Raw genomic sequence first — 13,404 nt, forward strand, 5'->3', positions numbered from 1 at the left:
CTTCCCCTTTATACAAGTATCACAGAAGGGGAGAGGCAAGTTAACATCATCATTCAGCAAATAACCATGCTTATGAAGAATATGCATGCCTTTTTCACTCATATGTCCTAATCTATTGTGCCATAAAACAGTATTATTTACTTTCACAGTGTGAGCAACAGAAATATCACATAAGGGTTGTGAGCAATAGAAATATCACATAAGGGTTGGGCAGTGCAAACATATAGATTATACTTTTTCTCAGCTTTAAACATGCACAAAGAATCCTTAAAGATTTTCATCATCCCATTGCCCCATCTACCTTCTAACCCTTCAGCCTCAAGGGAAGCACAAGAAAGCAGATTATAATGCAGGCTAGGCACATATTTCACATTTTTCAAAGTGAACTTACAACCAGAATTAAACCTGAGGCAAATTGTACCAATGCCTTCAATCCTGCACTGTTTGTTATTGGCCATAGAAACAAAACCATTAGTAACAGGGGTTAATTCAGAGAAGATATCTTTGAAAGGGGAAATATGATAAGTACAGCCTGAGTCTACCAACCACTCAGACTTATTAAACTCTTTACCAAGAGAGGCATTCACAGAGATAACATCAGTTAGCATGAAGCAAGTTCCTTCATCATCAGACTTGACCAAATTTGCAATCTGATCAGGATCATCCTTCTTATTTTTCTTAAGTGGACATTCCCTGCTATAATGGCCAAGTTCATTACATTTATAACATCTCCTAGACTTTTTAGGGTCTTGAGAGGAGGATCTGGACTTATTTCTGTGATGCTTTTTGTTTCCTTTCTCAGAGGGCTTGCCATTAGCCTACTTATCCTTTCCTCTGGTGTTAGATCTGCCTCTGACCTGCAAGGCTTTATCCAGTGCAGCCTTGGAGTCACTCTTCTCTTTTAGTTCCAACTCTTTGGATTTTAAGGAGCTCACAATCAGATCCAGGGAGGCTGTATCCCTCCCATATTTAATAGCTGCCTTAACATCACTGTAAGATTCAGGAATAGAGTTCATGAGAGCAATAGAAGTATAGTCATCAATATTCTTGTCTCCAGATCTTTTAATATCAAGCACAAGCTTAGAGAAACAATCAATATTCTCATCAATATTCTTAGACATATCTAACTTGAATTTGAACAGTTTCTCAAGCAAATACATACGGTTAGACAAAGAAGTTTCAGTATACAATTCATCAAGCTTGTCCCATAAATCCTTGGCAGAGTCAATAACACCAACTTTCCTTATCACAGAGTCACTCAGACTCAAAACAATAGTAGAGCAAGCCAATTCATTCATTTCTGCCTTAGTGGCATCAGTATCAGTATCAGAATAGTTAAGATCAATAGCTTTATACACTTTCTGCTGAATTAAAACACACTTAAGTTTCTGTTTCCAGATCCTGAAATCACCCTTTCCATTGAAAGGAGTGAGTCCAAAGGGAAGGTTTGACATGTTGAAAAAGAACCAGGGGCTAACAAGCACAAAGCACAGAAGCACAGAGGAGAACACAACAAAACCACAAACCAAAGAAGGCCAACAGGAAACAGAAACAAGAACTTGAGCTTAATCTAGGAGTGATTCTGACAGAACAAGGTACTTCAAGTTGTCAAGAACAACAGAGCATCAAAACCCCAGGATTTCCCAGTTCACAAACACTCAATGCTTTGAGGGCGCAGGGGGTCACTGAGGCAGACTTAAGCTCTATTGCAACCACACAGTTTTACAGACCACTTGAGGTAGCCTTAAGCAAAATCACCACCCACAATTAAAGCCAAGAAACCACAGAAAGAAGGAAGCACAGCGGTTCTTGGGCCTCCTGCATAAGGGCCACAATCTCACAAATATACAATTGTGATTTCTCTAATTCTTCTAATAAGGGCCACAATCTCACAAATATACAATAGTGATTTCTCTAATTCTTCTAATATTTCATTCTTAACTATTCTTTACTTATAATAACGATATTCTATTTTCAGACATATACACAATATAATATCACTGTGCGTGGATTGATGCAATAATTCTCAGTCAAAGTGATGAATCTAAGTCATTAATAAAGCAGAGTTGACCATAGTCAAGACAATGAATTAGTATAATGAATATCACATGCTAATCTCTCTTTAACAATAGTTTTATGTATTTTTATCTGTTAAAATGTTTGGGCTTTGTTTTAAATTTATTTCCCTCCACATTCACAGTCAGAATAGAGCTGCTTTTCAATAACCACTAATTATTACCCCCTCAATATGTGTGTGTGTGTGAGAGAACTATCACAAAGTTTCCTCCATCCCCATAACCTATGCTAATACTATATAAACTAATTTTAATGTCAAATGATGATTAAGTGCTAATCAATTCACCTTGAATATTGGATTGGACCACTAGCTAGCTCTCTTTCCTTGGCACCTAACCTTCATGTGTCCTGTATAATTTATTTATTGGCTATTATTATAATTTGATTTCTAGAATTTATATTTCATTCATCATGCACTGCCCAAAAAGTGATTAGTTAAAGAATCTCGATTCCCAATTGCTATTTCAAATCAAGTTGTGTTGATTGAGTTTTAATGCAATTGGTTGAATATCATATGATATTACGATAATGACAAAGAAATATTCCCCTATAGGAATCAAATTTGTATATAGGCAATCATAAAGCATAACTGCATAAGCTAATGTGTACCAAATGCATCAAGGTGCTTTCTTATTCTCTCCTTCATGCTTTAATTAATTGTTACATTTTGTCTTTTAAAAAATCTTATATATTACTTTTTTGACATTCCAGATGCAAATTCTACCTTTATTTAACATATTATTTGTTCTGGTTAACAAGATTTCATTTATCTAGTTAATTACAATGAAAAACTCATGTCATTTATTGCCAAGACTATTTTTGTAGTTTGAATAGTAGGAGTATAAATTATTGAGTAGTATTATTTGATGGAGTGTGATTCCACAACTTAGTTGGGGATTTTGGAAGGATGTGATTGATAATGGAGTAAATGTTAAGAATGTAGATGCAAAGTGGCAGTCTTCACAAACACAGATGATATCAATGGATCACAAAATTGGGGAGTCAGAAATTGCTTTCGTTTTCATTATTAATTTCTTTCCCTATTTAGAAGTAACTTACATATCTATTTAAAACGTCACATCCGAATCTATATCTCTCTTATATATTAACTCTCTTCAAAGAATTAAATTTATGAAATCTAGTCTGCGGAGCTTTTATATTCAAAACGTCACTTTAATTTGATAGTACTATTAAACTCATATTTATACATATCGAAATTTCAAATCTTAATTTATTCCAAAAAATATTTCACAATTCGCTTATAAGAGTGAATGCTTAATCAAGATTTAGTGTGTATTTGTATTAGACCGACAAATAAAATTGTATGGAGTAATTAATTTATTGTTACTAAGATTTGACATCTACGAACATCTACGCCCTCTGTCCCAGAAAATTTGTTCTATTTTCCTATTTCGATCCGTCCCATGTAATTTGTCTCATTTCACTTTTTATCATTTTTGGTAATAGACTTTATATTCCATTAACTCATTCCTACTCACATTTTATTATAAAACTAATACATAAAAGTAGGACCCAAATCACACTAATTTTTTCAACTCATTTTCATTACCTTTCTTAAAACCCGTGCCCGGTCAAAATGGAACGAATTATCGGGGACGGAGAGAGTAATTAAGTTCTAAACTACTGTATATCAATTGAATTTGACAAGCAAAACAGATTATAATTTAGAAAAGAAAATTAACTAAAGTTGGTAGAGAATCATAATATATAGACTAAAGTCGTATTGTAATTTTGTGATCATATTATTACGTTCGGTTTTCGATTTATATGGACCAGTTGTCAATTTTCATGGTAAAAATGAATACAAAAACAAAATTATCTGTATTAAATCTATTGTTAAAAAATTTGGGAGTTCTATACTTCTATACAAGAAATTAAAGAAAAAGCTGGTGTAACACATACGAATAATAACTTTCAGTCTGATTAATTAAAATTAAGTACTGCCATCTGCGCTGACAAAACAGGTTAAGTAATTAACAATTAATTAGTATACTAATCTTTAGCTATAAACTGTTCACTCCTTTGAGGTTTTTCACTTTACAATTAAAAAGCACCTGATTAAAGCAGCGTGACACCTCGAATTTAAGTGAAAAAGCTGCTATAGTATTTTTAATTTTTATATAAACTTCACAAATTTACATTAATATCCCTGTAGTTCAGTAAAAATACATTGAAAATAAATAAAAAACCTCATAATATTTGCACTAAAACTTAATGTGATTCTGACTTCTGTTATCTTTAAAGAAATACTCCATATTTTTTACTATATCCTAATTTTTCGTTTTTATCGAATCTGGAATAGAGGAGTATTAATTAGATCATGAATAATAATGATAAAATATTGTGCATTAATATTTTAGATAATATTTAGATAAAATTCAAAACAGTCTGAGATTTAGATAATATAATAGTTATAACGTCATTATTAGATTATACTTATAAGATGCTAGCATGAGATAGTTTATTTATATGTAGCTTAGTATTAGCGTTTTTTATACAAGAGTTAGTCTCTCCATCATATGAACTTCTAAATACTAGGAGTAATTGACAGTTAGAAATTAGGGGCAAATTGTGAAGAATATACAGATTTTGCGATGATTTTCTGACAACAAAAATAAATACTATATTAGTATTGAATTAGTGTAGGTGTGCTGTTTGATTTAAACTTTATTTATGGTGGAAGTATGTGGTGTAATATCTGACAAAATTAGCTAATTAATTAGTTAAAGCTTAAAGATGAAGGGTACGCTATGGACAAATATTTAGTGGGATATTGATTGAATCTTAGTTGTTTTTATTCTTTTGCACATTAACTAGTGGAATTCAGCAGCATATGGATACATGTATTTTCCACACATCTTGTAAAAGAAACTTCAAATCAATTAAATAAAGACAAAGAAATAGGTTTTGGGGTTTGCTTTTTCCTAAAAAACAAATAAATAAATTGAAATTTGGTTGTTATATAGTACTAGTAATTATTAATTTCATGACTCGGCATGTTAATAATTCTACAAGAGTATTTGAATTAAAGATAATGCTATTATACATAGTGGTGGCCTGGTGGGTGTATTCTGATGAAATGAAACTGATGCAGAATTAAGATTAACATACATATTTATTGGATCCCAATATGAATGATTCGAATATTTCAAAAATGCGTTTCATTTTATATGTATTAAAATTAACATTCTTTAGTGCTAAAATTTATAGCATTAAATATTTAGGCAAAATTTGGCAATCATGCAATTTTAGTGGTCTGTGGTTTATGTTAAATAATGCTGTCAGAAAATTTTTGTAATAATCAAAATTGATTTTCATATCTAGAAACATTGCTTCTTTTGGTTTTAACTATTGTGTAGCACTATAATTTTATGGCTTTAAAATATATGTGTCGAACATAATTTGTGACTCACATCGTTTTTTTCAGCCGAAATATCAAAATATTTTTCAATCCTCTTTCTGCCATTTTGATTGAAAACAAACTCGAATATGTAGATTAGAAATGAAAACTGAATATAGTTCTCAATTCTCACAGCTAAAATCAGCTCATTTGCTTTTAGCACACCTTGTCCACCACTTCCTGTGTGGTGAACGAAGTCTACAATAAGTGGTGCAAAGCTAATGCTATGACAAATTGCTTGCGTTATGTCAAATATGCTTCAACATACGTAATAAGCTACGCTGATAATTGCCGAGATTATATACAACTTTTAGAACCTCTTTGATACTCTGAACTGAGTTGCCAAGTAATTAGATATTTAGGGTATAATGAGTAAGCCATGATATTGTTTGGATTTTGAAAATATACATAAAATGAAATCTGTTCACTTTCATTTTTCGCTTTACATCAATAAATATTAAAAATTACATACTTTGAATGCTCAATAAACTCAATTAATTATTTATAAATATTAGTATTAGATGAAATATTATTACACCAAATGGAATGGCCTAACAGTAAGGCATCACACCTCACAAGTTAGAGACCCGAGACACTAATTGATCCAGGTTCGGTCCCAGTTATGACTCTAAATTCAGTTAGCCAATCAAATGACCACCCATTTTCTTTGCAGTTGGATCATATCTAAGTAAATTCATACAATTTTTTTTATTAATTTATTCTCTTCACTCACTCTCTGAGTCATACCTTTTCCTCACTTAATCGACTATATTTAATTTTTGTAATCTCTATATGTAAAGGAAAATGGAAAACTAAAAAAACGGTAAAAGGGTGAGGACAGGTAAAGTGAAAGTCTCAAGTTGAAACAGTATTATTTGTCGGGTGCTATAGTTTGAATTAATTCCACCGTCGCCCCTCTCATCACATTCACATCACGTCATGCCCCTCTCACTCATCACTTACTTACTCCACTCTATTATTCCTTTTCCTCATTTCTTCCTCTTTTCTCCTTTGTGAACACGTGAAGATTAAACAGCAGAAATTAGATAATAGATGCTGTTATTGATCAAAAATTCCTTTTCTATTTACTACAAATTATTGTAACCAAATCCACTTTCTACCACCTTCAACTGTAGATGAAAGTGTGGACATTTGAAAAAGAAATGAGTGAGGAAGGAAACACCATTATTCCCATAATCGCAATCGAGTGAGTGCGTGTGTGTGTGAGAGAAAAAACAGAGTTTCGTTTGGGTGATCATATCATATGCAAAGTGTGAGCGTGAAGCCAAACAGAAAAAAATGAGACAAGAAGATGGCGGGGAGATAAAGATGCAGGAGCAATGGAGATGGTCCGACCTTCAAGGCGTCGAGCTCGTCGTCTCCACCTCTCCGCCGCCCAACCTCAACGCCAGCTCCGACGCCTCATCGTCAGCTCCACAGATACCACCGCCGCCGCCCTCAATGGACCCGGAAAAACCCGGCCCTCCGCCGCCCTCCGTCGCGTTCCGGGAGCTCTTCCGCTTCGCCGACCGCCTCGATTACACGCTGATGACGATTGGCACAATTGGCGCGATTGTCCACGGCAGCTCCCTGCCTCTGTTTCTCAGATTCTTCGCCGATCTTGTGAATTCCTTCGGCTCCAATGCCAATAATGTCGATAAGATGTCGCAGGAGGTGCTCAAGGTCAGTTGATTCCACTAATTTTATGGATTGAGCTTGTTTTTTTTTCTTTTTCTAGGTGGAGTTACAGTTTTGTTGTTGTGTGTTGATGGTTATTTGCAGTATGCATTTTACTTTCTTGTAGTTGGAGCTGCTATTTGGGCATCTTCATGGGCAGGTAAACAATTTTACTGCAACAATTTCTATTTTTTAAAATGAAAATTAAGGGTAAATTGGATTTTGTTGCAGAGATATCATGTTGGATGTGGAGTGGAGAGAGGCAATCAACAAAGATGCGGATCAGATACTTGGAGGCTGCTCTTAACCAAGACATTCAGTTTTTCGACACCGAGATTCGGACGTCCGACGTCGTTTTCGCCATCAACACTGATGCTGTGATGGTTCAAGATGCTATTAGTGAGAAGGTGGGAGATCCCATCTCAGAGTTTATCAAAATTCTTGTGTTTTTTTTTTTTTTTTTTTTTTTTTTTTTTTGACTTTGAGTTGATTTTCAGTTGGGGAATTTCTTGCATTACATGGCAACCTTTGTGTCTGGATTTGTGGTGGGATTCTCTGCAGTGTGGCAGCTAGCTCTGGTCACTCTTGCTGTGGTTCCTCTCATAGCTGTGATTGGAGCCATTCACACAATCACACTGGCTAAACTCTCTGGCAAAAGCCAAGAAGCTCTGTCACAAGCTGGGAACATCGCTGAACAGGTATTGGAGAACATCACATTCTACAATGATCTTGTTTTCCTTGTGTTTGTTGCTCTAATGCCTGATTCTGGTTGTAGACACTTGTCCAAATTCGGACGGTATTGGCATTCGTGGGTGAATCGAGGGCGTTGCAGGACTACTCAGCGGCCCTCAAGGTGTCCCAAAGGATCGGTTACAAGAGTGGATTTTCAAAGGGGATGGGATTAGGAGCTACTTATTTCACTGTGTTTTGTTGCTATGCTCTTCTCCTGTGGTACGGAGGCTATTTGGTTAGGCACCATTACACAAATGGAGGTCTAGCAATTGCGACAATGTTTGCAGTCATGATTGGCGGGCTGTATGTATAGATCGATCTTGAATTTGGTTTATTCTGTTTAGAACCCCACTTTGCAAGATATGATCGCGTGTTGGATGAATCTTGATTTTGAGTGAATTTATGTGCAGGGCTTTAGGCCAGTCTGCTCCAAGCATGGCTGCATTTGCCAAGGCAAGAGTTGCAGCTGCTAAAATCTTCCGTATGATCGACCACAAACCAGCTGTTGAAAGAAACAGCGAATCCGGAGTCGAGTTGGAGTCTATAACAGGGCAGATGGAGCTTAGAAATGTCGATTTTGCCTACCCTTCACGGCCGGAGAATCTAGTCCTTAACAACTTCTCTCTTACTGTTCCGGCTGGGAAGACTATCGCCTTGGTTGGCAGCAGTGGATCCGGGAAGAGCACGGTGGTGTCACTCATTGAGAGATTCTATGACCCTGCCTCCGGTGATGATCGTAAACTATAGTTACATTATACATTTTGGACATATTTATGTTTGTTTAACTGAATATTTGGTTTGAACTACTTAATTAGGCCAAGTTGTGATTGATGGGCATGATATAAAGACATTAAAGTTGAGATGGTTGAGGCAGCAAATTGGGCTGGTGAGCCAAGAACCGGCACTCTTTGCCACCACAATCAAAGAAAACATACTGTTGGGAAGGCCAGACGCTAGTTTAGTCGAAGTAGAAGAAGCGTCTAGAGTCGCTAACGCACATTCATTTATCGTCAAGCTTCCAGATGGCTACGATACTCAGGTCAGTGTCACCCACAGTGTATTTTTTAGCAACTCTGCATCACATGCTTATCATCACATGTATTGTAAAAATAAAACTGTCAGTAAAAGAGGGTGCCCAGAAGCAGTGGGCACGGAAGCCTCAATCCTGTGTGTTTTCTGGTCTACCATATTATTCAATTCATGGGAGGTGAATGTGGTCAAGGATCCCATATGTCCTATCTTTTATATTTTTATTAACCCAATGTTTGAATGAAATTAGTTGGTCAACAAAACAGTTAAAAACCTTTTCTTTAATCAAGTCAACACTGTGACAAGGCATGTGCAGCGGTTGGGCCAATTTTTTCCACTCATGTCAAAACAAAAGAGCATTTCTCTAGCTAATTATGCACAAGACAAGAGTGTGGGTATTTTAATAACGATGGTTCCCATTAAATAAAAATTTTGATGGGGGGTTTTAGTCTAGGCAGTAACTAGACATAATTAATACTAAAGAGAAAACAATTGGTTAGGGTGGCAAGTTGTTCTTTCATGTAAGCTTCTTGATGTTTGAGTGTGTGTGTGTTGTGATGATGACAGGTGGGGGAGAGGGGGCTGCAGCTTTCTGGTGGACAAAAGCAGAGAATAGCTATAGCAAGGGCAATGCTCAAGAATCCAGCCATCCTTCTATTGGATGAGGCAACTAGTGCATTAGATTCTGAATCGGAGAAGCTGGTACAAGAAGCGCTAGATCGTTTCATGATTGGGAGGACTACTCTAGTGATCGCTCATCGCCTCTCCACCATCCGGAAAGCTGACCTCGTGGCCGTGCTGCAGCAGGGTAGCGTGTCTGAAATCGGGCCACATGACGAGCTCATTGCCAAAGGTGAAAACGGTCTCTATGCAAAGCTCATCAGAATGCAAGAAGCAGCTCATGAAGCTGCTGTCAACAGTGCCAGGAAGAGTAGTGCAAGGTGCTTTGCTTTATCCCATATATTTTGTCACAAAATCTTGATATTAGTAATGCTAAATAACTTCATTTGGAATTTGTGGGTTTCCTTGTTAGGCCTTCAAGTGCAAGAAACTCTGTGAGCTCTCCTATCATCACTAGGAATTCGTCATATGGCAGATCGCCTTACTCCCGAAGATTGTCGGACTTCTCCACCTCAGACTTAAGCATGTCGATTGACGCAGCATATCCCAGCTACAGGGCGGAGAAACTTGCATTCAAAGAGCAAGCAAGCTCATTCTTGAGGCTAGCAAAGATGAATTCGCCTGAGTGGGGCTACGCCTTGGTTGGCTCGATTGGGTCCGTGGTCTGTGGCTCGCTGAGCGCACTGTTCGCATACGTGCTGAGCGCCGTGCTTAGCGTCTACTACAATCCGGATCATGCCTACATGATAAGGCAGATTGGAAAATATTGCTACCTTCTGATAGGGGTGTCATCTGCAGCACTGATATTCAACACATTGCAGCATCTTTTCTGGGACGTGGTGGGGGAGAACTTGACCAAACGCGTTAGGGAGAAGATGCTGGCTGCCGTGCTAAAGAATGAGATTGCGTGGTTTGATGAGGAAGAGAATGAGAGCTCTAGAGTTGCAGCACGGCTGGCTCTAGACGCCAACAATGTTAGATCAGCCATTGGTGACAGGATCTCTGTGATCATGCAGAACTCTGCCCTTATGCTTGTGGCCTGCACTGCCGGCTTTGTGCTGCAATGGCGCCTTGCCCTCGTCCTCATTGCCGTCTTCCCTGTTGTCGTTGCAGCCACAGTGTTACAGGTTGCTTTTCTAAATTCAATCATGAATATTAACTTGCCTTCTCCAAGATTTGTGCCAAAATTTGAATTTTGAAGTAGTATTTACTTGCATTATTTCAATACTGTCACAGAAAATGTTTATGACTGGATTTTCTGGAGATTTAGAGGCAGCTCATGCCAAGGCCACACAGCTAGCAGGGGAAGCAGTGAGCAATGTGAGAACTGTGGCTGCATTCAACTCAGAGACGAAGATGGTGGGCCTATTCATTAGCAGCCTCGAGCCGCCTCTGCGCCGCTGCTTCTGGAAGGGCCAGATAGCCGGCACTGGCTACGGGCTGGCCCAGTTCGCCCTCTATGCCTCGTACGCCCTCGGCCTCTGGTACGCATCATGGCTCGTCAAGCACGGCATCTCCGACTTCTCGAGCACCATCCGTGTCTTCATGGTCCTCATGGTCTCCGCCAACGGGGCCGCGGAGACCCTCACACTTGCCCCAGACTTCATCAAGGGTGGACGTGCAATGCGGTCTGTCTTCGCTCTCCTGGACCGCCGGACTCAAATTGAGCCAGACGATCCGGAGGGCGTCCCCACCCCGGACTCCATCCGGGGTGAGATCGAGCTGAAGCACGTGGACTTCTACTACCCCAGCCGGCCCCACGTCTCTGTCCTCGGGGACCTCAACCTCCGCGCCCGGGCAGGCAAGACGCTCGCCCTCGTCGGCCCCAGCGGCTCAGGAAAAAGCTCCATCCTCGCCCTCATCCTCCGGTTCTACGAGCCTTCCTCAGGCCGCATCCTCGTTGACGGGAAGGACATCCGGAAGTACAACCTGAAGTCGCTGAGGCGCCACATAGCCCTGGTGCAGCAAGAGCCGTGCCTCTTCGCCACCACGATCTACGACAACATCGCGTACGGCCGAGAGCCGGCTCCCACGGAGTCGGAGGTGGTTGAGGCAGCCACATTGGCCAACGCGCACAGGTTCATATCAGCGCTGCCCGACGGCTACAAGACGCACGTAGGGGAGCGAGGGTGCCAGCTCTCGGGCGGGCAGAAGCAGCGGATCGCCATCGCACGAGCCTTCATCAGGAGGGCTGCGGTGATGCTGCTGGACGAGGCCACGAGCGCACTCGACACTGAGTCGGAGAAGTGCGTGCAGGAGGCACTCGGGCGCGCCTGCGCGGGGAAGACAACGGTCGTCGTCGCGCATAGGCTTTCGACTATTAGAAATGCGCACGTGATCGCAGTTCTTGATGAGGGGAAGGTGGCTGAGCAAGGCTCGCATTCGCATCTCTTGAAAAACTATGCAGATGGGATATATGCGCGGATGACACAGCTGCAGAGGCTCACCACTAATCCAACAACCTAGTACACTTATCTCAAACACTCTTTCATTAACTATTGCTCTCTTTTTTGATTGGTTTACACTTTTTTGTGTAGTTTTTAGCTCGTGTATTATCTTACATAGTCTTTTCCTTTTTCTTTCTGTGCCATTGGATCTATTTATGAATCTAGAATTTGCAATCCAAGATGAATATATAAAGAAATTTGAAATGATTCATTGTTGGCAAGGGAATGTTCAGTATTAATTAGTGTGCTTGCATTGATTGATTATAGTCATGAGTAAAATTGTAGAGATGATTTGGTCTGCGAATAATTTGTTCTATTTCATACTTCCTCCGTTCCTTCACAGTTGAGGCAAAATTATCCGTAGTTTAAGAAAGGAGTGTTGAGTGTGTTAAATAAATAGATAAAAGAGTAAGAAAAAGAAAAAGGTTGAGAGAATAAAGTAAAAATTGAATAAAGTAAAAAGTGAATAAAATAAGAGATGGAAAAAAAGTTACTGAAAATGACTCAACTATGAGTAAACTTCCTAAATTGAAAAAATGACTCAACTATAAGGGAACATGGAGTATATAGTTATATGGTGAAATGATAACAAAGTTAATATTTTACTTTATTGCAAAAAATATTTCACGAAACCATTTGATAAATTTCCCAAATTCCTTGGTACATGAGTTTGACGATAGTGGATACTTTTTTGAGTGAAAAGAGGATGTCCTTTTAAATGTATATTACTATGAAACTATTGTACAAGTGAATATAATTATTTTTCATTTGAATTAAAAGAAAAGGAGATGGAAAAGAAGAAAAGAAAGAGATGATGAGAATGCAAAAATAGGGAAAAGAGAGAGATGAAAGTGATGGTGTGGAGAATGTTATTAATGAGGATATTGGAAATAGGTACTAAAGTTGGAATATAAAATTGATGAATGGCCTCAAATTCAAACTCATCATTTTTATATGCTCCATTTTTCCTGTTTTTGCTACCCAAAGGTGAAGCATTTTAAAGGGTGTTGGAAGCGTCAAAGACAAACATAGTAACTAATAATCATGGATTAATCCGCATGTCCTAAGATATCTCTCTATATTGAATTTCGAGTCACATTTTCGAGTCACATTTTTATTTATATCTGTTGCATTTGTACTGTTGACTTGTATACATGCATCATTGCAAAAATCACAAGTTCAAATTTAACATAATCTACAATACTACTATGCAAATTAGTAGTATATGTATACCAAATAATCCAACTATGTACTGGGCAAAAATTAGTGACTTGATCACTTTAATGGTTATAATTAATTTGTGTCAATTGGTTTATTTTATTTTATTTCCTTCATTACTTCACAAAACAAAGTTTCACTGCCCAATTTAACAAACCTTAATTTCACCAATTTTGCAAGTAC

General features: G+C 38.3%; 1 protein-coding gene across 2 annotated transcripts; it reads left to right on the plus strand.

Annotated features, from left to right (window-relative positions):
- Nucleotides 1–6,469: 6,469 nt before the first annotated feature.
- On the plus strand, nt 6,470–12,210 carry LOC125201022 (ABC transporter B family member 1). Of its 2 annotated transcripts, none has more exons than XM_048098893.1 (10): nt 6,470–7,180; nt 7,280–7,334; nt 7,406–7,581; nt 7,672–7,872; nt 7,950–8,209; nt 8,317–8,633; nt 8,722–8,945; nt 9,503–9,876; nt 9,969–10,683; nt 10,793–12,210. In XM_048098893.1, the coding sequence occupies exons 1-10, from the start codon at nt 6,797–6,799 to the stop codon at nt 12,020–12,022; spliced, it is 3,936 nt and encodes a 1,311-aa protein (XP_047954850.1). In that variant the 5' UTR covers nt 6,470–6,796; the 3' UTR covers nt 12,023–12,210. The 2 variants fall into 2 exon arrangements, with proteins under 2 accessions (XP_047954850.1, XP_047954851.1); XM_048098894.1 differs by having other exon boundaries at nt 7,084–7,180; nt 7,302–7,334.
- Nucleotides 12,211–13,404: the final 1,194 nt, after the last annotated feature.

This window comes from Salvia hispanica, chromosome 1, assembly GCF_023119035.1.
Source record: "Salvia hispanica cultivar TCC Black 2014 chromosome 1, UniMelb_Shisp_WGS_1.0, whole genome shotgun sequence".
Lineage (NCBI taxonomy): Eukaryota > Viridiplantae > Streptophyta > Magnoliopsida > Lamiales > Lamiaceae > Salvia > Salvia hispanica.

Bases quoted from the DNA above. Each gene is read 5' to 3' on its own strand.
- LOC125201022 (XM_048098893.1), top strand. From the start codon at position 6,797: ATGAGACAAGAAGATGGCGGGGAGATAAAGATGCAGGAGCAATGGAGA. The intron at 8,946-9,502 runs GTCAGTGTCACC...TGATGATGACAG, and splicing joins CAGATGGCTACGATACTCAG to GTGGGGGAGAGGGGGCTGCA. The intron at 9,877-9,968 runs GTGCTTTGCTTT...TTTCCTTGTTAG, and splicing joins GCCAGGAAGAGTAGTGCAAG to GCCTTCAAGTGCAAGAAACT.